At 39.0% G+C, this 24,267-nt stretch overlaps 1 protein-coding gene across 3 annotated transcripts in view; it reads right to left on the reverse strand.

Annotated features, from left to right (window-relative positions):
• The window catches only part of ARHGEF12 (Rho guanine nucleotide exchange factor 12), a 153,869-nt gene extending 131,273 nt beyond the window's left edge, over positions 1-22,596 (reverse strand). For all 3 annotated transcript variants that reach the window (XM_040631122.1, XM_040631121.1, XM_040631119.1), the window contains exon 1: positions 21,919-22,596. In XM_040631122.1, the coding sequence (XP_040487056.1) occupies positions 21,919-21,950 (32 nt within the window). In that variant the 5' untranslated portion in view covers positions 21,951-22,596. The remainder of the gene's footprint in view (positions 1-21,918) is intronic.
• Between the last annotated feature and the right edge of the window lie 1,671 nt (positions 22,597-24,267).

The following is a 24,267-nucleotide window of genomic DNA, read 5'->3' on the forward strand; positions in this document are numbered from 1 at the left end:
TCCATGCTACCAAGAGCAATCTACACTATCAGTACTATTCCGATCAAAATACCAATGACATTTTTCAAAGAACTGGAACAAATAGTCCTTAAATTTGTATGGAACCAGAAAAGGCCCTGAATCGCCAAGGAACTGTTGAAAAGGAAAAACAAAGCTGGGGCATCACAATGCCGGATTTCGAGCTGTACTACAAAGCTGTGATCACAAAGACAGCATGGTACTGGCACAAAAACAGACACATAGACCAATGGACCAGAATAGAGAACCCAGAAATGGACCCTCGGCTCTTTGGGCAACTAATCTTTGATAAAGCAGGAAAAAACATCCGGTGGAAAAAAGACAGTCTCTTCAATAAATGGTGCTGGGAAAATTGGACAGCTACATGCAAAAGAATGAAACTTGACCACTCTCTCACACCATACACAAAGATAAACTCCAAATGTACAAAAGACCTCGATGTGAGACAGGAATCCATCAAAATCCTAGAGGAGAACATAGGCAGCAACCTCTACGACATCAGCCAAAGCAACCTTTTTCATGACACATCTCCAAAGGCAAGAGAAACAAAAGATAAAATGAACTTGTGGGACTTCATCAAGATAAAAAGCTTCTGCACAGCCAAGGAAACAGTCAAAAAAACTAAGAGGCAGACCACGGAATGGGAGAATATATTTGCAAATGATGGTAAGGATAAAAGAATGGTATCCAAGATCTACAAAGAACTTCTCAAACTCAATACGAGAGAAACAAATAAACAAATCATAAAATGGGCAGGAGATATGAACACTTTTCCAACGATCACATACAAATGGCTAACAGACACATGAAAAAATATTCAAAATCATTAGCCATCAGGGAAATTCAAATCAAAACCACACTAAGATACCACCTTACGCCAGTTAGAATGGCAAAAATTGACAAGGCAAGAAACAACAATTGCTGGAGAGGATGTGGAGAAAGGGGATCCCTCCTACATTGTTGAGGTGTGAATACAAAATTGTTGCAACCACTCAGGAAAACAGTGTGGAGGTCCCTTAAAAGTTAAAAATTGAGCTACCCTATGACCTGACCATTGCACTGACTGGGTATTATACCCCAAAGATACAGAGTGAGTGAAGAGAGGAGCCATATGCACCCCAGTGTTCATAGCAGCATTGTCCACAATGGCTCAAATCTGGAAGGACCGGATGCCTTCAAAGATGACTGGATTGAGTGGTCCATATATACAATAGGGGTATTACTCAGCTATCGGAAAGAGCAGTTCTCAACATTTGCTTCAACATGGGCCAACTGGAGGAGATAATGCTAAGTGAAATAAGTCAAGCAGAGAAAGACAATTATATGATTTCTCTCATCTATGGAACATAAGAACTAGGAAGATTGGTAGGGGAAGAAAGGGATAAAGAAAGGGGGGGTAATCAGAAGGGGGAATGAAGCATGAGAGACTATGGACTATGAGAAACAAACTGGGGGCCTCAGAGGGGAGGGGTGCGGGGGAATGGGATAGACTGGTGATGGGTAGTAAGGAGGGCACGTATTGCATGGTGCACTGGGTGTTATACGCAACTAATGAATCATCGAACTTTACATCAGAAACCAGGGATGTACTGTATGGTGACTAACATAATATAATTAAAAAAACATTAAAATAAAAAAAAATCTTATGAGAGTATTCCCTATCTTAACCTCAAAATTGGAACTATGTACAGTCTGGCAGAAATAGTGGAAAAGTCTTCACACATCCATTTGAGATGGAGGAAGAATTTCAAATATTTTGGAAGAAATCTTCAATTTGTGAGATCATATGCGTGACTGAGACAAGCTTTGCAAATAAGCACATCTTGAAAAATATATCTGTTCATGTGAACAACTTAAATTTATCCTGACAAATTGAACAAAGTGAACAAGATAACTGCAAAACAAGAATCACAAGATATGTGAGTTGGGTTTTTTTTTTTCTTCTCTGAAAGGACCACTTGAGGACTCCTCTGAAAAACTACTAAAAATATTCTGAATATTATAAAAGATGCTTGAAAGATTTGATATTTTTTCAAAAGAATTTTCCCAAACTGGATGGCAATAAAGTATAGATGAGGAACCCCTTTATCCATTTCATGAACATTACCTAATAAATAACACATTCAGAAGAACAGATTCTAAAAATTCCTTTAGATGATTTCTTGGAACAAAAGACCTAATATTTATTAGTTTATAACTGCTGATCAAAGTTGTCCATTAACTAGTTTCTGACCTTTCCAACTGCAAATACTTGAGAGTTGGGATTCTTGGTATTTGTTGACATCAAAATTTTAACAATGCCTCTGTCCTAATGATCTTAAGTCTCATCTTAATTATACAATAAGCAATGTCCAAACAAATATCCCTTCATTGCTGCCTAACACCAGTTTTCTTACTGAGGAACTGATTCTCAGGCAGACATTTCTGTAAATCAAAGGATGCATTATGTATTTCATTTTTAATTTTTAAAAATTTAATAATGGTGCATAATTTTCTACTGTTGCCTTCTGTACGTGGCAAAAATACTGATTTTCTATTTATAATAAGGAACTAAAGTTTCCTTTAGAAATGGATTTTCAATTCAAAAAGCAACGTTAAAAAACACATTACAACTCATGTTAAAATTACAAGCAAAATAAAACATAATATTCTATCTTAAAAATATAAGTAACTGATAGTTCAGTGATTATAAGACTATGGCAAATTATTAAGGTAGTAGTATCCAAATAATTTAAATATAGAAAAAAGGAGCCTACAAGATAAAGGCAAGTTCCTTAACATGCATTCAAGACCACTCTAATTATCCTTCCAGTCTCTTTTCTCACCACTTTCCTTCACCACAAATTTCATGTTCTAGCAATATTCCACACATAAAAAAAATACTGTCTAAAATGTCCATTCTATTATCCATATTACCATCACCACCACCTACACACACACACCCCACACCTAAACATCTAACTCAAATCCTTACCTTTTAAAGAGGTTCTTCGCAAACCTATTACCTTCCTCCACGAAAACTTCCCTTAACTATGTCTCCTCAGACTGTATTACAGTCATACCTCATTTTATAGCACTTTGTGTATCCTGCATTTTTCACAAATTGAAGGTTTGTGGTAAACCTGCATCGAGCAAGTCTATCAGTGACATTTTTCCAACATTTTTTTACTTCATGTCTCTGTGTCACAGTTTGGTAATTCTCACAATATTTCAAACTTTTTCGTTATTATTGTATTTGTTACAGTGATCTGTGATCAGTGATTAGGGCTTGCTGAAAGCTCAGATGATGGTTAGCATTTTCTAGTACTAAGTATTTTTAGTTAAGGTATGTACTTTTTTTTTTTTTAGACATAATTCAACTGCACGCTTAACAGGCTATAGTATGGTGCAAACATAACTTTTATATGCACTGGAAAACCAAAAAATTCATTTGACTTGCTTTATTATATATACTTTACTGCAGTGATCTGGAACTGAACCCACAGTATCTCGGAGGTATGCCTCTATAAGTTATCAGAAACCTTTGTCTTATTCACTATCTATCTTTCTCTGGTTATTAGCATAGTTATTCAATACATAATTGGAAGAGTAACTCTCCCGCGTTTTACTTGACTGCTCTGTATCATTTAGCAATGTTAATTACATTTTACTTTCAACTTTCATCCCTTCCTGAAGTTTCTTTTGTATATACTGTGCTCTGCTGGTACTCCTACTCCTCTGTAATCACTGCCTTGATTCTCTGTAACCATTTCTTAATAGACTTTGAGAGCACTTCTCTCCTCCCCCAAGGTATCATTTTGGCCATCCTTCCCACATAATCTCACTCTTTTGAACTCACATATTCAAATTACTTCAACTACCATCACAAACATAATAGCAGTAGCCCAGCCCTCACTTCTATATAGATGACACATGTCACCGATTAGCCACATACACCTTGATATTCCCTAGATACCTGTGGCGGACAGCCGCTAAAATATCCCCTAATGAGGGATGCCTGGGTGCCTCAGTCGATTAAGCATCTGCCTTCTGCTTAGGGTCCTGGGATCAAGCCCCACATCGGGCTCCCTGCTCAGCGGGGAGCCTGCTTCTCCCTCACCCTCTGCTCCCCTGCTCCTGCTCTCTATCTCAAATAAATAAATAAAATCTTTTTAAAAATAAAGAAATAAAAAATAAAAATAATATATCCCCCAATGAATTTTCCCTCCTGGAATTCATGCTCTGTATAGGTCCTTCCCCACACTGAATAGAATTGATGTGTGTTACCAACAGACCAGTACAAAAATGACAGTGTGACTTCTGACTAACGTCAGCTCATAAAGGTTATTACGGCTTCCACCTTGCTAAGATCATTTGCTCTGGGTAAAGCCAGCTGCATCAAACATCCTTATGGAGAGAAACTGAGGCCTCCTACCAACAACCAGCACTCACCTGCCCAGCATGTGAGTGAGTCATTCTAGAAGTGGATCCACCAGCTCCATTCAAGCCTTTGCCTCGGAGCAGACATCTTGACTATAAGCTCATTAGACCTTAAAGCAGAACCAACCAGCTAAGCTGCTCTCAGATTTGATTATAGCAAACTGTATGAGATAATAAATGTTTAGCAGCAGTGTCCAGCAGAATTTTTTACAATGATTAAAACATTCCTTTTTTTTTTTTTTTTTAAGATCTTATTTATTTGAGAAGACAAAGAGCGAACGGGGGAAGAGCAGAGGGAGAGGGACAAGCAGACTCTGTGCTGAGCATCAAGCCCGATGCGGGACTTGATCTCACAATCCTGAGATCATGACCTGAGTGGAAACCAAGAGCTACAGGCTTAATCGACTGAGCCACCCATGTCTAATGTCCAACAAGTACCCACTGACTACATGTGGCTGCTGAATTCTCAAATGTGGTTAGTGTGACTGAAGAATTATATTTTCAATTTTATCTCATTTCAACTAATTTAAATTTAAATGGCCACATGTGTCTTATGGCTATCACGCTGGATAGTGCAAGTGTATTTACTGATTTGGGATCATCTATATGCAGCAGTAGACAACTACTATTGTACGTTAAACAAAATCTGTGCCTTACTATATCTGTTCTCTTCTCGATCTCTCACCTAACCAGTCAACCAAACAAAAATAACAGAACAAAATTTTGCTTCCTCCCTTTTATATTTCCCATCTTGGCAAATGGTACCAACACCACACCCAAGCCAGAAAGGTCCTCATTTTCACCACCTTCCCTTCTCATACTACTGGTATTCTTAACATCTTTTTTTTTTTTTTTTTTAAAGATTTTATTTATTTATTTGACAGAGACAGACAGCCAGCGAGAGAGAGGGAACACAAGCAGGGGGAGTGGGAGAGGAAGAAGCAGGCTCCCAGCAGAGGAGCCTGATGTGGGGCTCGATCCCACAACGCTGGGATCACGCCCTGAGCCGAAGGCAGACGCCTAACAGCTGCGCCACCCAGGCGCCCCTCTTAACATCTTCTTAATAGCTATTTGTCTCTTCTCTTTTCTGGATATTGTCACAACTTCAGTTTAGGACTTCATTTTTTCATCTGGATTACTGAAAAATGTCTCCTTGTTGGTCTCTCTTCCCCTAAAACTGCTTCTTGAGACTAACCCATTCTTCACACTGCCACCCAAATGATCATTTTTATGACATAATACTGATCTTATTACCTCTCTGATTAAAGGTCTTCAGTGGCTTCCCAAAATCCAGAGGATAAAACCCAACCTCCTCAAAACATAAAAATAATCTGGTGCCTCCTATCACTGCGACTTTATCAACTGCTGTGCCCATCATCAACATCCCTGCTCTAATCACCTACATGCATTCCTAGAAAACATGATCTTTCACCTCTCTGCCTCTGTTCACATTGCTGCTGCTTCTACCTGAAATGCTCTTCTAGCCCTCACCTGTCTGGTAACTACACCCCTTCTTTCAAGATTCAAAGGAAGTATTCACCTCCCCTATGAAGCTATTTCTGATTTATCCAGAAAGTACTGATTCTTCTCAAGTCCCCACTATACCTTGTGCACTTAGATGCCTTACATGTCTCTCTCCATGAGACCAGAACTCCTAAAAATGCAGAAACTGTACCTAAGTCAATGCTGACTAGATCTGGTAGTATAGCATAGTATTTAAGAATACAGGTTGCAAAGATAGACAAATTCAGACTAAAATCCCAGTTTTACCACTCACTGGGCATGCCACTTAAACTTTCCAAGCTTCTCTTTCTTACCCTGTCAAATGAGCATTTTATAACAAAACCCATTACTTCACAGAGTCATTACAAAAATTAAGTAATGTGTGTAAAATATTACAGTACCTATTACGTAACTTTTACTCAATAAATATATTTTGGATGGAGATATTAATGGCTGGGTTACTACCTCCTACATAGGTTAAGAAAGGGTGAGAAAGATCAAAATAGAAGGTAACATCTTCGAAATAACTTTTGCTAGGCCACTCTAAAGAAAAATGATAGGTAATCCAGGGAGCCTATTGGGTATCTATCTACTATGTGGTCAGAAAAGTGCAGGGAATGGCAAAAGGACTCAGCTAAAAATAAATAAAAGGTTGAGAAAGAGCAGAGGTTCTAGATGGCATCAGACAGGAGAGATGAGAAGCCTGGCAAAGAGTACATGCAAAAGGGCATGAGGGAGAAGGAAGAGAAGGTAAGAGATAGAAAAACACAAAAATTTGAAAGTAGAATCCTTCCAAGGCATGAAAAGATCTAAGATGTGTTCATATTGATAAAGTTCCCAGGATAAATCAGATGAAATTACAAATATTGGACTGCTTTTGACTAATAAAATGGATTAGACTTTTTAAATAATAAAAGTTGGGGGTGACACACTGATCGCATTTTATGTTCTACCTTTTGCCTTGAGTGCCTGAGATGTAGGGATCATAGGACAATTTGGCAAAATAAAAAATTATATTTCTACTAAAGTGTCCTGATGTTCTCTAGAACACAATTTAGAAAATGCTGCAGTAAATTATATGAAAAGAAACTAAATAACCTTCTTTGGCTGAAACTTCTTATATTTGAATTTTATACTTCCTATTTGTGTCTGGATTCTAACTTTATTGAAATGATAGGTGCCTAAAATTAAGTGCATAGCAATACTATGAACCAAGAGTCAAAAGACCTGGATTAGAAACATGGCTCTGAATCTAAATTTTTCCTCATCTGTAAAATGGGAATGATATCTGCCTTGTGATGTTGTTATATGTATTAAATGTAATGCCTATAAAGCATTTAGAATGATGCTTGATAAACAGAAGCTGTTTGTTATTGTTACTAAGTGACGAAACAGTTGTAAAAGTATAGTAAATGCAAATGTAAACTACTACAAATACATATATGAAAGTGACAATAATTTGACTTAGATGTGACAAGACTAAAGTGAATCACACTGTTGTGTGATAATAACCTTCTCATTTTTAAATACAAAAAAATAAGCGTGGGCAAATATTTCTATAATAACCAGGTTATGTATAGACTATGAATTTGTCGTTTACCTCATTATCTTTTCCAATCTTATTTTTTAACTTCAGCAACCCTCAGAACATAACAGAACATACTCCAGACTAGTCATATTGAGAACAGTAAACTTTTCAAGCTGGATAAGCAAAGGTTTCCTTATTGCTAACAGTGTGAGGAAGCAATGCTAGCTAAAACGAGATATGGTAAATATTTATGCAAAATTAACAGACCTTTACCCCACAGGGAGGCTGCAAGCATGGGAAAAAGCAGCTTCCCAGAACTGAGCATAGCGGATGTCTGTAGATCTCCCTAAGGGCTAGAAAAGTCTCCACATCCATAAGAATGCTTCAAAGGGCATTGCTTTTTTGCATGCATCCTCTCTGTGGGTTTTAAACCTAGTAATAAAATTCTCAAATTGTAATTTCCTACTCTTTCTCTACCTAGAAACAGTACTTATTCAATAAAAGATTTAGTCTGTAAGCTTCTTTTTTAAATCAACTATCTGCCTACCTCTGTTCTAGATTCTCTGAGGTTACTAAGACAATGCAAAAAAAAAAAAAAATACAATTTATACTTGAAAAGGATTAGGTTAAAAAATACACTTAAATATCTCTTAAGTGAATTTTCCTTCCAATGTTACAGCATAAAAAGTGGCTGAACTAAACTGATTCATGCCACAGAATTTCAGTAACAACAAAAAAAGTCATTTCCAAAGAAAAAATGAAGAAAAAGTAACTGTTTTATGGCTCAGAAGATAAATCTAGAGCTTTAGAATAAAAGGGATATTTACATATTTCTTTAAGTGGTAGAAAATATAAACTGAATGATAAAATATAAAGGGAAGATCATTACTATAACAAGAGATCCTTAAAAAGAAAGTATTATTTCCATTGCAACTTAACCAAACAAAGACTCTTGCTTAGGAAAAAACTTAAACCCGATTTGCTTAAATCACTTATATTTCACAAAGGCCTGATCACCTAGTATTAAAATCATTCATCTGCCACCTTTTCTTCCTCTTACATACTCAGTATAACAATTCTTTGAGTCCCTTCTTACTGCTTTGCACGCCTACAATACAAAACACACACAACACACAACACACACACACACACACACACACACCCAGAAAACCTCACGAAACTTGTTTTAGATGGGCCTTAAACTTTTTAAAAGAACTTTAGAATAGTTATAATGAATAGTTATAATGGAAAATGATCTATAAGCAATGTATATTAGGCTTCAAAAGAGTCCAGTGTTTACAGATGTGTGTATATTTAAAGCAATGAATAAGAAACTAAAACACAATGTAGCCATTCTTTAGAGGAAATGAGACAAAATCCCTCATGTCAGAAATCTGGAAAAGGGAGTAAGTAAATAGGTGATTAAAAATAGAAGGAATAAAATATAGTTATGAAATTATAATGTAAGACAACACTTGAATGGTGTTGTTGGAAGACAAAAATTCACTTTCTGGGCTTTATCCAACTGATTCAAAAGATCAACTGACTGATCCAGATGAACCAATCTTACTCAGTATAAGCAAGCCTGAGACCAGAAGGCCAAAAGAAAATGAGCATTGGAATCATAATCCCAACTCTTCTGCTTAGAAACTACGTGACCTCATGCAAGTTAGTGAATGTCTTAAAGCCTCATTTTCCTGTTTTAACCTGGGGACAATATTTAACTTACACAGCTAAAAGATTAAAAGAAAGACGATGCACAGAAAGTTCCTGGGACAGTGCCTAGCACTTAATATGTACTCAATAAACGTAAACTCCTTTACCACGTCCCCAGTTTCTTTATAACACTGTATTTCCTCACCTTAAAGTCTTCCTTTGCACCCAGTCATCCTTCCACCTTTCTGGAGTATAGAATGTGAGTCATTAGGAGCTAAGCACTGTTTTGCTAAACAAACTACTGTAGTTTCCAGAATCTTTGATCAAATCAACATATTCACCACTGGATGTACAAAGTATAGGCTTAACAGGCTGCTAGTAGCTTCAAAGAACGTAGCTAATGAGTAGAGAGGTTGTCCTTCAAATGTGACTAAAGCAACACCTAGTGACTAAACAACACCATAGTGACTAAAGCAACACCTAATCAACAAAATGTGATTTCTTCTATTCAAAAGCCATGAACATCTGAAGCTTCTTAAATTTCAACTTAAAACACTGCCCTTTTCACTTTAGGTAACTCACCAAAATAAAATTAAACTGAAATATAAAAAGGAAACGTAACAGGATAGTATGTAACGGGACACAACAATTTAATTTGGAAAATAAGATATATTTCATCATTGATAATTTCATACCACTATTTCCCCAAAATACACATGACTACTCACCTTAATCTTCAGCATGAATCAATGGATAGCACTCCTACAGATAAATTTCTTAATTGTTAAATATAAATTAGCAGGTAGCAAGAGCTCAAATAACTTTGCCAACACAATGACCTACGCAGAGCGGGCATTCATTATTTACTGAATAAATGAATAAACAAATGACCTAATGTTGTAAAGATAGAACTGGACAAATCCTGAGCGATCAAAGGCAGATTTAAACATCAACTGCCAAGCCTAAAAGTCTTACCAATTCAGCAACTAGAGGGGTTATTGTTTCAGTCTGAATGGAAGTAACTGCCTCTTGTGTCTATTCCTCACTTCCAAATGTATCTTAATTCTAAAAACAACCTATAATTTGAAATAGAAAGGATAAGGAATATTATCCCAGCAGGGGAAAAAACACTGTCACAGTAGTAGCAGCAGCAAATACATGTGAATTCAAAATCATTTTACATGCACAGATCAAATTTTAGGAAAACCAGACTAATTTCAGAGATTTAAACAGTAACGGCTACTCTAACTTCTGACCTCTTCTGTTATAGGTACTTAAATACATTCTCACTTAACCTTCAAAACGGCTCTGCAAAGTAAGTATTGTTACCCTCATTTCTACAGATGAGGAAACTAAACTGCTGTTCAGGGAGTTTGCCGACGGTCTCCCAGATATAATAAGCAGCAGAACAAGTCTGACACACTAAGCCAGGAGGCTCTTTTTTCTACATCATCTTCAATCAGTTCTCTTCTATTGGTCTCTTTTACAAAAGCTAAATACACACACACACACACACACACACACACACACACAAAATAAAGAGCTGAAATATCTTTTCCTTTAACAGCTACTTTTAATTTCTGACAAAGATAGTCTCAAAAAGAATTCTGCCAGTGGAGTCAACATTAATATAATTGCTAAAATTTATCCATATAATATTTTACTTAATTCCTATTTTTGGAAACAGAATTGTACCTTGTAGCCTATTAAGCAATAATTGCATGGGAGAAGCTTCTCTTTTTTTACTAGTCACATCCAGGCAACACACCCAACTTACTTTTAAATGCTGTCTCAAGAATTCTGACCCTGTAGAGCTTCTGGGTAAATCGAGTAACTGGAAACCACAAACCTTTCCCCAAATTGTGCAACTAACAAATGCAACTGAAGTACAAATATATTATTCTGACAAAGGTACCGACAAATTATTATCTCTGAAAACGAATGTTTTTCTCTTATGATACAACAGAAAAATAACATGAACAATGGCCAAGTCCAAGAGTTATTCTCCATGGGAAAAAATGATTTACATTTTAAATAGACTATATTGTCCCAAGCAACCAAAGCCAGAATCAGTTCAATGCCAAGAAAAACTCAAATTTAAATAAAAATTGTATTTACAAGCCAATGATTTTACAAGCCAAGAATTTTCTACTGCAGTTATTACGCGGATCCTGAAATGAGACTAACAATATAACTTAATTAAAGAAAACAAACCATTTGGATACCTACAAAGACCATTTTAACCTAAGTGTCTCTAAGCACAGTGAAAGAAGCCCAACAAGAAAGCAAAACTAGCTAGTAGTACTATACTAAAATAAACTACTTTCATCATGTTATATAAAATAATTTATTCACTAGTCTGTCTAAATCCTCTTGGATCACCTCACTGTCACCTGCCAATCTACAAACTGAAGAAGGGATTCTATCTGTTTAATTTGCTTCCCACTGTTGATTACATAACACCCCTTCCTCAAAGAATTTCCTGTGAAGCTGACGATCCTAGATGCATAATGAAGAAATGACAAGTAAACTTACTGTATTATACTGTATGCTAATAACATCTGTAAAGTCTTGAGTCAAAATGGAGACTTTAAGTCCCTCAGATAACTAACCTGAGCAGTGGCAAGTGGCTTTAATTATTTCTAAAGTCAGACTCTCTTTCTTACTTTTAGATCATCTTAGGGATCTCCTTAAAGAATGACAGCGGCTGCCTCTGCACAGCAAACAGGATAGGTGAATATAAGATTTTTATAAATGGTTCTGATGTTCCTCCTTCAAAGTAAATAACACCACGGACTGGGAACTCCCAAAAGACTTAGAGCCATTAAGGGCTGGGATTCCTTTCAGTTGGCATCATTCCAGCAGAGGCTCAGTGAGAAATGAAACCTCCTGCAAATCAAATCTGTTGCAATGTTATTTTTTCCAGGGGTTAATTACCTGCTTCTGCTACAAACACTCTCTCTCTCTCTCTCTCTCAAGTGGAGAAAAGGAGGTGCTGGGAAAACAGATGACATTCTGCTATAAGCCTCCTCCAGAAATATTTAGAATGAAATCAAAACAGGTTTCTGGCTGTCAAATTCCAGATGCACTCCATGAACATCCTCTCCCTCTTGACACCTGTCAGTCCCTAGTACCACGACCCTCAAACTATTAGACAGTAAGAATTTACTGAAGGAAGTCAACTTTCGGACTTGATCTCTCAGAGATACTTAGTGAAATATTTATGGTTGAAATATCCGGAAACTGCTTCAAAATCATCTGGTGGAGAAGCAGGGCAAGGAAACAGATGAACCAAGACTGTCCATGCACTGATAATTACTGAAGCTAATGATAGGAACATGGAGGTTCTTCATATTACTCTCTGTACTTCTGTGTATGTTTGAAATATTCCATCAAAAAAAACTTACACAGATTCAAAACAACCCATCTAACAAGCATTTATTGAGCACTTCCTGTGGTAGACTGTTTTTGGTCCTAAATTTTTACTTTCCCCTTCCCTTTCTTAAGAGGATTATACACCCTTACCCATTATTATGTGACTTGCAATGCCACCTGTGGGAGGAGTATTCATCCCTGGCACACTGACAATGAGCTTGACCATATGACTTGCTTGTGGCCAATGACATGTGAATGATTTATGGACACCATGACTGAGGAGTAGCTGTAAGAGCCCCTGCATGTTTGCATCAGTTTTCCTGCTCTTTCCCTCTGCCATGCAAATGACACATCACAGATAGGGGGCTCCTTCAGCCAGGGTTCCAAATATGCTGCAGCCAATTCACAGCTGACAAGGTGTAAGGTAAGCAAGAAATAAACCAGTGTTGTAAACCACTGAAATTTGAAGCTGCTGTTATGGCAGCACAACCTAGCAGAAACTGACAGATATACCTACGATGGAGTAGACACAAAGAATATTAAAATGATAGGCTGCTATATTTGTAAGGATGTTTTGGAAGGTAGACCAAAAAAACCTAACTATGGTTACCTCTGAGTAGAGTATGAGAAGTGGCAGGTGTATAGGGATAGAGGGAAGATCAGAGGGAGACTTAATTATTACCATTATATATCGTTTGAATTTTCTTGTGTATTTTTTTTGACCTGAACAACACCGTCTGAGTCGTTGAATCATTTGGGCTACTTTATCTTCCTTATACTTCTTCATATTAAAAAAGGAATAAAAATACAATAAAGCAAATAGTAATTACTTAAAAATGAATAAGATCTTCCTACCCTTGAGGAACTCGAAACTTAGTTGACAATGTAGCTTCAAAGAAAGCCTCTTCCCCAAAAATATTCATTGTTAAATTTTTAAGTGGCAAAGGCTACATGCAAACCGCCCAAAAAAATCAGAAGTATGACATTTGCAATTCGATCAGTTTGTTCATCTTAAGGTTCCAGCAAAGCCAATAAAGGGTTTTATATATGGGTGGTACAACCACAGATCTCAAAGGAAATTCTCTAAATTCTGTTATTTCAGTATGCCAGTTAAACTAGTGAAGAAGCATGCTCGAACCATTATGTTTTGTGAAAAAGTCTTAACCATTACTATAGACAAGGTATTACCCCATTTAGTTAACCCATGTAGGGTAAAATTATAAAGAGTTAGAAGGGGGGGAAAAAAAAAAAGGAAAAAATCCTAACCATGACTTACAGTGATTAAATAACACTTGAATGGTTACAGAAGTCAAGGTCCACAGAGCAACGCTTTACTGCATGAGCATGTTTTTCCTTAAATTTGAGCAATATCTGAACATAGCAGTAACTTGCAAATGTGATTAGGAACATGTCTGCACTATTCATCTTAGGATCTCAAAGCACTTCACAAACATTAATTTAACCCTCATATCACCTGAGAGGTAGATATTATACAACATTATAACCATCTATCCTGCCACTACAAAATATTTAAATACCCCTTCAGCAGTACTTGCTCTGAGAAGGTCTTGCCCAAACAGCCAATAAAACAGGAAATAAGCTGACGGTGCATGTGCCACCAACAATCTCTGAAAAGATCAGACCTTCACCCACAAGAACCACTTCCTCTGAGTAAACCACAGAGACTGTACAGGGCAAACCACATCATACCAGCTTGTGTCTGGAACACAGGCAGATAACCCATCTAAAAATCTATGTAAGGGTCTAAGCCCCTTCACGAGATTTCCTATATGTATTTAAGTGTGGACATCATCCTCAACTTATGAAAGAGTTATGTCCCAAAAAACTCACTGTAAGTTGAAAATATCCTAAGTTGAAAATGCATTTAGTAGGGGGCGCCTGGGTGGCACAGCGGTTAAGCGTCTGCCTTCGGCTCAGGGCGTAATCCCGGCGTTATGGGATCGAGCCCCACATCAGGCTCCTCCACTATGAGCCTGCTTCTTCCTCTCCCACTCCCCCTGCTTGTGTTCCCTCTCTCGCTGGCTGTCTCTATCTCTGTCAAATAAATAAATAAAATCTTAAAAAAAAAAAAAAGAAAGAAAAAAGAAAATGCATTTAGTACACCTAACCTACTGAACATCATAGCTTAGCCTAGCCTGAGAACACTTACCTTAGCCTACGGTTGGGCAAAATCATCTAACGCAAAACCTATTTCATAATAAAGTGTTGAATATCTCACGTAATTTATTGAATACTGCACTGAAACTAAAAAAACAGAATGATTATATGGGTACAGAATGGTTTTCAGTATATTGGTTGTTTCCCCTCATGACCTGGCTGAGAGCAGCGGGCTTGCTGCTACTGACCAGCGCCAAGAGAGAGTACTGCACTGCATGCCACTAGCCCAGAAAAATATCAGAATTCAAAATCCAAAGTACAGTTACTGAATGCATATCGCCTCTATATTAACTTAAAGTCAAACAACTGCAAGTTGGGAATGACCTGTATTTTGGGAACTTGTTATTCTTCTAGACAAGACACAGCCAACTTCTTTATTACATGATCAATTTAACATATAACTTCTTCAGATGCTGATGAAATCTCCAGTTTTTCAACAATATATATAAAATCTACATTTTCTGAATCCAAAGAAGACATACAAATTCCTTTGATCTCCTGAGGGTGTGAACCTAAAATCAGCACTTAAATGAAATATTTGACCAAAACAGTAGTCTCAGAGCAATATCTTTAAATGACTATAATAGGCTTTATAACATTAAAGAAAAAGCAGCGTAACAAGTGGCTAATTAATTGTGAGCATTAACTAAACCAGGTTTTCTTCCATTTCTCTGTGAATTTTTTCGTGAATTGTTACTCATAGTCCCAAGACAGGAAATCTAATTTTTCATTGGCCATTAGATTTGCTTGTCTTTCAACACTGGGAAGCCACCCAGGCCTATCATGTGACTATGATCTCAAAAACCAGGATTCAGCATTTGAATTAGTAAAAGATCCTGTTTTGGTATGAATCTAAACTGTCAGCTGCATTGGTGCATGCTAATTCAGTAAGGCAAACTTAAGTGTATTTCTTCTTTTACTGAAAGTCAACAACGTACGCTTATGCAATTTAGGCAAAGCCTCTGACCTTCAGACCATCATGTGTTACCTCCACAGAATCAAAAAGCTAAAAATTATTCTAAGGCACTACCTTCATGAGGTTCTCTTGGGGTTCAAAGCTGCCTCACAAAATCCTTCATATACGGCTATCGTGGCAGTCCACATATTCTAAGTTGAAAAAGTAAAATGCCCTAACTTTGGCATGTTTCCAAAATTCTAAAGTTTAAGGAAACAAAATCACTAGCAAAATACAAAAGAACAAAGACATCTATTTAAGTAACTTTAAACTAAGTTACTATCAATGGAAAAGGTCTATCAATAAAATATTCAAGAGCTCTATAATCTTTTGTATTTTATAATTTAAATATGCACTTTTTCAATTCTTTTATGGTCTCTTATCATTAGTAATAGTTCTTATAAATACAGTGTCAAAAAAGTAAAATGGTATTTCAATTTTAACAATACCGTATTTCACTGGAAAAATAATGCTAAGTATTACAGGTCACGTTCTTTTCACTCATATGTGGGGGAAAAACAGAAAAAATAAGGTAAAACTCAATAAACAAAAAAAATGGAAAAAGTGACATACAATTTAAGGTGAGACTGAAAAACCACTGCAAAAAATAAAAATAAAAAAAATAACAACTTCCAGATGTATTTCACCACATTGCAACAGATACTTTAGAGCTACAATCACATCTCTTCATTTACTTACAAGTTCAGAGATGTTTTATCTTCAATTCTGATTGATTTTCAACCAAGGATGGCTCCTACCACTTACTATTTTTGTTTGCTACCCATTTGCCACATAATTGATAACACCCCTTACATTAGGGGCACTCATCTTTTAAAGAAATGCTTTGTAAAGAAGCCTTTTATAACACGAGTAATTGCTTAGTTGGTTTAGTAATTATGCTGTTTGTATAAATTTATTGTTTTATTTGATCGTGACATCTCCCATATCCATCCTAAAAACTATCTAACATAAAAGTAAATTAAAATGAACTTCAGAATCTCTTTAGCCCTAATTTTGGGCTATGCCTAGAGAAAACTGAAGACCCCCTGATTATATTAAACTGAAGTTGGAACTTGCTGCTCTAGAATATGGGTAAGGATAAAATACAGAATACTACATTTTGTTCTAGGAGCACATCTAAGGAAAAAAATCATTTTGCACTAGGACGGCAATTGGAGAAAAGCTAATAAAACATTAAGAGGGACAGGCTGATTTTTAGACAACCAATCAACAGAGCATATAACTTGGCTAAGCAAAGAATAAGGGTGGGGGTAGGGAAAGGGTGCTGGCTAACTGTCTGAACCATTTAGAGTTGTATAAACACAAAATGGGATGACAGCATTATTTAGCCTGCTACAGCAAGTATATACAAGTAACAGGACAGATTAAAAGTTTGAGCTAAAGATTAGGAAAAACTTCCTGACTACAAGATCTATCAGACTGTTGTTCAGTCTCGTGAGGAAGTGACTCGAGCTTGATCCTCTAGAATAGATAAAGTATTAGAAAACATCCTATAAGAGAAAAATCCAACTCTAACTTGGCCAGATCGGAAAATTACTAAAGGAAAGTAGGACAGAAAAAAATAATACACATAGAAAGACAATAATTTAAAGTAAAAAGTGGGGGACTTGAGAGTCAGAAAATCTAGGTTAAAATCGTGGGTCTGTCCTTTCCAGTTTTATCATCTTCACTAAAACTGTATGAGTTGCCTAACTGTAAATGATGATCTGCCTAATGGAGAGTCAAAACATTGTAATGTTAAAGAATCACACTTCAATAAGATATTGTTACTCAAAAAGGAACAAAATATTTGTAATTTTGCTCATTTTAAAATTTCAGTTCAAATGCCACTATTTTGAAGACTCTTAAATTATTAAAAGGGAAAAGAGAATGTCCTCAAATGAAACTTTAAAACATCATCAAGTTTTAACAAAGGAGACTAAAAGAACTTATGCTCCAGCTCCCTGTTCCTGAACATGTGACATGGTCAATTTCTAGGAGATAAGCAATTGTATGATAAGCAACATTTCTAATAATTTTGTCAGACGACCATGATATAAGAGTCTCTCCAATGACCTCTGGAAGGCCATTAAAATATCCTGCTTTCTGCAACCCATATCAGTTTGGTAGGCAATTCATACCCATTTCTTGATGACTTTCAGAAGAGGCCACCACATATGTTTACTCAAAGATTTTCTGTTTTCTCTGGAATCTTTATGCTCCACAGAAAAATATGTAAAATCCACCATTTATGGATTTCATCAATGTTCGCCTCAAATTTCACTTTTTAAACTGAAAATCCAAATTTAGTTTAAAAATCCTAAATGTTAACTCAATGTTATCTACTACATCTTAACAATAAAAATCCACCAAAGTGTTAAGCAGCATTACCAGGTTACCCTATTTTTGCAATGATTCAGATAGATTCCGTTGTCACCTCACCAAATAAATATGAACATCTTATATATGTGCCATTAATCAGGAAGACTACAGCTCTGCACTTTTTTAAAAGTTTACTTCATACTGTGCATGTTGACACATGTAAAAGTGTACAAGTGAATGTACTATTGCATGTCTATATGAATCAGGATTTTATACTGCATTGGAAGAACAGTCCCTACTCTTCATTTTGTATTTATCAAATGACTGACTTTGCAAGTAAACGGTACAAATAATTAAAGCTTGCAGATGACTCAGGCAACCTTGAAAATAGCACACATACAGGAGTAGTTTTGTTTTGTTTTTTAATCACAAGCATTATATGGCAATGATGTCAGAAAAAGTAACCTGGACGACAATGTCAATTACTGCATATATGCATATAAACTCACAGGTTTACACGCTCACCAGAAGTTTGCTTAAGTTAAACAAATTTACACCTGAACTCAGTACTAAGAAAATGCCAATATATCAAAAACCTTTTTTTATCTATCGATCAAAACAACAAAATCTGTAAATCCTAGACCAAAGATTCATTTATTTCAAGTAAGACACTTACAACAAAATCCCACCTGTATCGTCCCTGAAAATTCACTGTTCTAAAATCTAGCATGAAATCATTTAGTGAATCCACTGAAAGAGCATTCTCCCCTCTATCTCTCAGAAGAAATTCCATATGCCATAAGACCCCCAAACTTTCAAGGACAGAAGACAAAGGCGTCTAAGAGGACTGCAAACGATTAGGATATATTTTAGGACTGAATACAGCAATCGATGCAAACTGAAGAACAGCGATCAGATATTTCTACCACTTTACAAGTGCTGATTCTGAAAGTGGAAAACCATACGTCTCACAGAAGTTACAAAGCAAGACACTATATGGTATTCATAAGCTGCTTAGATTTAAAAAAGAAAAAAAAACCCACTATTCAGATACACTACATAAAAACAGTAGCTACCATGAACATAGTTTGGATTTTAAATTGATGACTACACCTTTTTTTTTTTTTTTAAAGATTTTATTTATTTATTTGACAGAGATAGAGACAGCCAGCGAGAGAGGGAACACAAGCAGGGGGAGTGGGAGAGGAAGAAGCAGGCTCATAGCTGAAGAGCCTGATGTGGGGCTCGATCCCATAACGCCGAGATCAAGCCCTGAGCCGAAGGCAGGCGCTTAACCGCTGTGCCACCCAGGCGCCCCGATGACTACACCTTTTAAAAAGGGGGGAGGGGGTGAGGGGTCTGGAGAGTAGAAGATGAAGAGGAAGAGAAGGAAGTAAATGAATGTGTTAATTTAACTGTAAAATAATAACAGGATATAACAGAGTTCTGAGTATCCACAGTGACCAATCAGAGCCTAAACATAGCTGAATTCCATCCCAGCCCCAGCACGTCCCTAACACAAGAATAAAACCCTTCTTATCTTGTTCAGCCATGTGTCGCCTGCCACAAACTGCAAAACAGAACAACGCCCAAAACCAGCTAGTCTGATTTCAAATGAGGACAGACAGACTCTGTAGTCAGAAGCACCACAATGAAAGAACTCTAACTCACACAGCTGGCCTGGTGGGTCTGCACACTCTACAAAACAAAGCCATGCCACATACAGTACTTCAAACTTGAAAGGATCTTTAAAAAGCTACACTGGCACTGTTAATTTGCCAATAGCTCTAGAATCAGCAAAATATACCTACAGTACACTGGAGTTAGACAGTGAGGAAAGAGGATGAGGTGGACAGCGCTGAGAAGAAGCTAAGAACTACTCTATACTCATAACTTAGCTAAGGTACCTGGAAAAAATATAACACTAAATGAGCATTTCCAGATTTCACCCCAACATATATTTAAATCAGGGATAACTACTCTCCTAATGAGCAAATGGATGCTTGATACTTACAGAGTAAGATGTGCTTAAAGAAAATATAAGTCACCCAAGAATAAGCTTGTTTAAAAAAAAAAAAAAAAAACAACCTAGTACAAATTCCTAACACACAAGTATCCATACTGTCTCAGCAATGCATTAAATTAAGCAGCTTTTAAAAGGTTTTCCCCCCGTTTAAAAAAGTATGTAAAATCAGCCAACACCTGAACTAATTCAAGGATATTAATACCCAAACCAATTTGCAGATTCATCCTATACTTAGAATACTCGTATTTCAATCCCTTGTGCCTAGCACAGGGCCTGGCAAAGAACAGACATTCATTGACTGCATGTTTATTGTATATTTATATCTCACCTAACTTATTTAAAAAAACCAAAATTCCAAGATTGTACTTCCAAGATAATAAAAAAAAGGAAGAAAATCTCTGAGAAGCAGAGAGGAAGAAGGTTATTATGTGGGTGCTATCAGGTGATTTTCATGTGCAATAAGCTGGTGACCCTAGGTTCTGTTTCTACAAAGCACCCCTAGTATCACAATAAAACTACCAACACTACATTAGTTCCTAATAAGACTTCTCCTCTAAAGGCTCAACACAGGGGGCAAGAATTGAATGAACCAGGAAAATAAAAATAATTACCCACACACCCATTAAAGTGATTTCTCAGTAACAAAACACCCTGAAAGGAAAAAGAATGGGGATGACCTGAAGAAATTAAGATAAGCATTGCTGCTACTCTTTATGGGTACAATCAGAAAAGTTGAAAACTAAAATGCATTTAAAAAAAATACACAAAGAATATAGTTTAAATATTTAATGGAATCTTTTAGGTGAACATTCACGTGACACTGGAAAGCATCAACAGGAAGAGGAAGTTCTGTTTCTGGAGTAGCTGTTATGGTTTGATAATGGAATTTGGCCCTTTTAAAATCAACAAATGAGTCTGACGATTGGGTGAAATTCTATTAGGAAATTCAACTATTTTCTGCAGGAGCACTATTGTTGTGCTTTTCATCAAAGTGCTTTCTTTGGCCCCCTCATTCAGTTATTTGATCTTTTTTTTTTTTAATGATGTAAAACTTTGAATACTGACTTAAAAAAAAAAAAGGTTGACTGAAACTTGAAACCAGCATACAATGTCATAATGAAATTGAGAAATAAAATAAAGGAATTTACTGTTTAACCTAATATTCCAAAGAATAACCCTTCCATTTAAACCACATAGTCTGGCTCAATTCATCAACCACCAGGAACATAGATAAGTAGTTGAAGGACTCACAAAACTCAACAAATCCACCTGCCATGCTTGTACTACCTAATTCGCTTAGGGTTTGTATCCCTTAAATGCAAATGCTTCTGGAAGATGAAATACTAAAAATGCAGCAATTAAAATCAAGTCCCATGACTTTCCCTTCCCCCTTTTTAGCTCCAGCAAGAGCCTGTGATTTACTTGTAATTTCAACATTCTGGAAAATTATTAGATAATAAACACTACGCAGTTCAATATTCAAAGAAGATCAAGTTCAAAAATCACCATGCAGTGCTCTCAGCAATTCCTAAAATCTAACAGTGTCTAGAGAACTGACAGGGCAGGAAAAAACCGATGATGCACCAATACCCGAGCCGACTTCGGGCACTGACCTTCACCCAAAATGACCTTCCTCTGGTTCCAAGATAATAAGTACAGAATCCCAATGCATGCTACAGACAGAAAAACCACAACCATGGCTTTACCTACCCCTTCGCTGAGAATCTGGAGAAAAGTTTCTCTCCAGAAAAAAGCTACATTTCCAAATTCAATCAACTGGGTAACTTGGCAGCAACCCCAGACTAATTGCAGAGCTCCTAAACAAGCCTCTCTCCTATGCCTGTCAACTTCGCTGGTCAAAGGCAATCGGCAATCACCGACTCTGCTAGGTCAGGCCGCATCCAGGGAAGCCAGGCGCAAGGGGAGCTTCATACCAACCTGTCGGTGATAGTAGACTGTGTGCCACTCATTGGGGCCCTTGGCGAGAGGTCCTCCTTTTATCCAACTTGCATTTTACAGTAACACCTCCACCCCACCCCCAGTGCTCTGGGATCAGGCCCGACTCCGTAAGGGACACAAAAGTCCAACTCAAAACTCCATTCAGTCATCTAGGACGTCCGACTGGAAGGGGTCAAGGAAAGGGGATGTAGGTCGGAGCAAAACAGGTTCTCTCCCAAAACAAACCGAGGAAGTCCGCCAGAAGGCGAGTTAGAGAGCTAGAGCTCAATCCTCGGGAAGGCACAAGGAGAAAACTTCGTCACGGAGGGAAGTCGGCGAGCCGTAGGGAAGGGGCCCGGGAATCCCTCCGGGGCTGGGGCGGGATCAGCTCGGGGCTGGGTGTCGGCTCCTCCTCTGGAGTCTCGGGGGCCTGCGAGTCCCCGCCGCCGCGGGGCCGGCCGCTCTGCTCTCCGCTCTCTATCTGGGGCTGCCGGCCGCTCGTGGCCGCAGTTTCGGCCGCGTCTCGGGCCGTCCCGCGCCAGGCTCGCGCGGCTCCATGTCCCCGGGCCGGGGGACCCCTCTCGTCTTCCTCGCCGCCCCCACCAGGCTCCGAGCGCTGGGACGACCGCGGGCGCCGGGGGAGGGGGTCCCGCAGCCAGAGGTGACAGGAACCTTGTCTCTCAGTGCCGCGGGCTGCTCCCCATCCCTGGGAGGCCCGGACTCTTCCGCAGTCGGCACGGGCGGCGGCGGCGGCTCCTCCCCGACGCGCCGGTAGGCGGCCGTTCCCGCGAGGGGCGGGAGGTTCCCGTCCGGCCCAGCCTCGAAGCACCGGCCCCGGAGGCCGGCGGCGGCGGCAGCGCGGCGGCGGCAACCACTCGGAGCGCGGGGGCCGGCTCGCCGGGTCCTGGGGCCCTCGCGGGAGCGCGCGCGGCGGGCAGAGGAGGCCGCCGGCGGTGGGGGCCGCGCGACGATCGCAGGCGCGCGCACGGGTTCCGGTTCCGGTTCTGTCTTCCCGGCCCCGGCCGCGTCCAGCGCGAGCGAGCTCTTCCCCTCCCCCGCCGACTTTTTTTGGCCTCCTCCCCTCTGACTTCGGGAAGCCGCCTCACCCGGGATCCCTCCGCGGCGCGCGGGGCCGCCCCGCCGCCCTCGCCGTCCGGCCGCCCTCGTCTCCCCCGCGCCGCCCCGCGCGCCAGTGCCGCGCGGACGCCTCCGCCGAAGTCCTGTTTGGGGGAGCGAAAAAGTAGTTCTGCGGGGCGGACGGAGGTGGGAACCGGTCGGCCCCGGGAGTCCCACCCACCAACCCAGCGTCGGCCCCAGGGCTCCGGGAGCGCCGGAGAGCTGTACTTTGGAGTCTGGCTTGTACTAAGTGGGCTTTCCCCGGAGACCGCCAAAGAGCACTCCCCCGGTCGCGAAGCGTCCAGGATGAGAGGCTCTTTGGGAATTACCCGCTCCCCTTGCCCTGGAAACGTTTATTCCTTAATGGAATGTACTTGTTCTTATTTTCTGATAACACGTAAAGACCGCTGGTGACTGATGGAAGCGAAGCCTCAGGTCCAGGTGCCGGGACTCTGTCCCTCTCTACTGCAGCAAACCCCAGCAGAGAGGGTTTGGCCTTGGACGCTCACCTGGGGCACCTGCTGGCCTCATCCCAGGACAGGGGCCGCCGCGCACAAATCTTGGCTGCCAGGGGAAAGTTAGAGGAACGAGGTGTGTAGGGCTGGGGGGGAAGAGAGTTTGGGAATTAGAGCCAGGATTTCTTGGTATAATATTGCTTTGAGGCTGCTTCTGCCTTGGCAAAATGAAATGTATGATTTGCCAAATGGAGAAAGCATGGTGCTTTCCACAGCGACTTCACAAGCTTTCTGTGGAGAGAAATGGGAGCAGCAAAGAGTGTATTTATCCAGTCGAAAGCATTGCAGTTCTCTCTGAAGACTTCCCATATATTTTTTTCCCACCGGGTACATTTAGATATCCATCTAGTTTTATGGTTGCGTAATTCCATAGTGTAGCAATTTAAGTACCACATACAATATAGTTCAATTCTGCCTGCCAGTGTCTCAAGTGGCTGCCCCTTTACCTGTTTCAGACTTAATGAGTTTAAACCCGTATCGGTGGGTGAGGGTCCTCAGCCCTTTTGTGGAAATCAAGTAGTAAAGCAAATTTAATAAACAGTGGATGTGGAGAGGGGAAACAATTACCTCTTAACAATGCTGTTTCTAAAAGTCAACCTGCAACAGTTCATGAAAAGATCATTATCCCTGAATAGATGCATGAGCTAAGGCTGACGTTAGAACGGGGTAAAAAAGGAAAAGATAAACAGAGGCCAAAGATGACTCTTTATTGCTTGAT

Source organism: Ursus maritimus, unplaced genomic scaffold (assembly GCF_017311325.1).
Source record: "Ursus maritimus isolate PB19 unplaced genomic scaffold, ASM1731132v1 scaffold_16, whole genome shotgun sequence".
In the NCBI taxonomy this organism is placed as follows: Eukaryota; Metazoa; Chordata; class Mammalia; order Carnivora; family Ursidae; genus Ursus; species Ursus maritimus.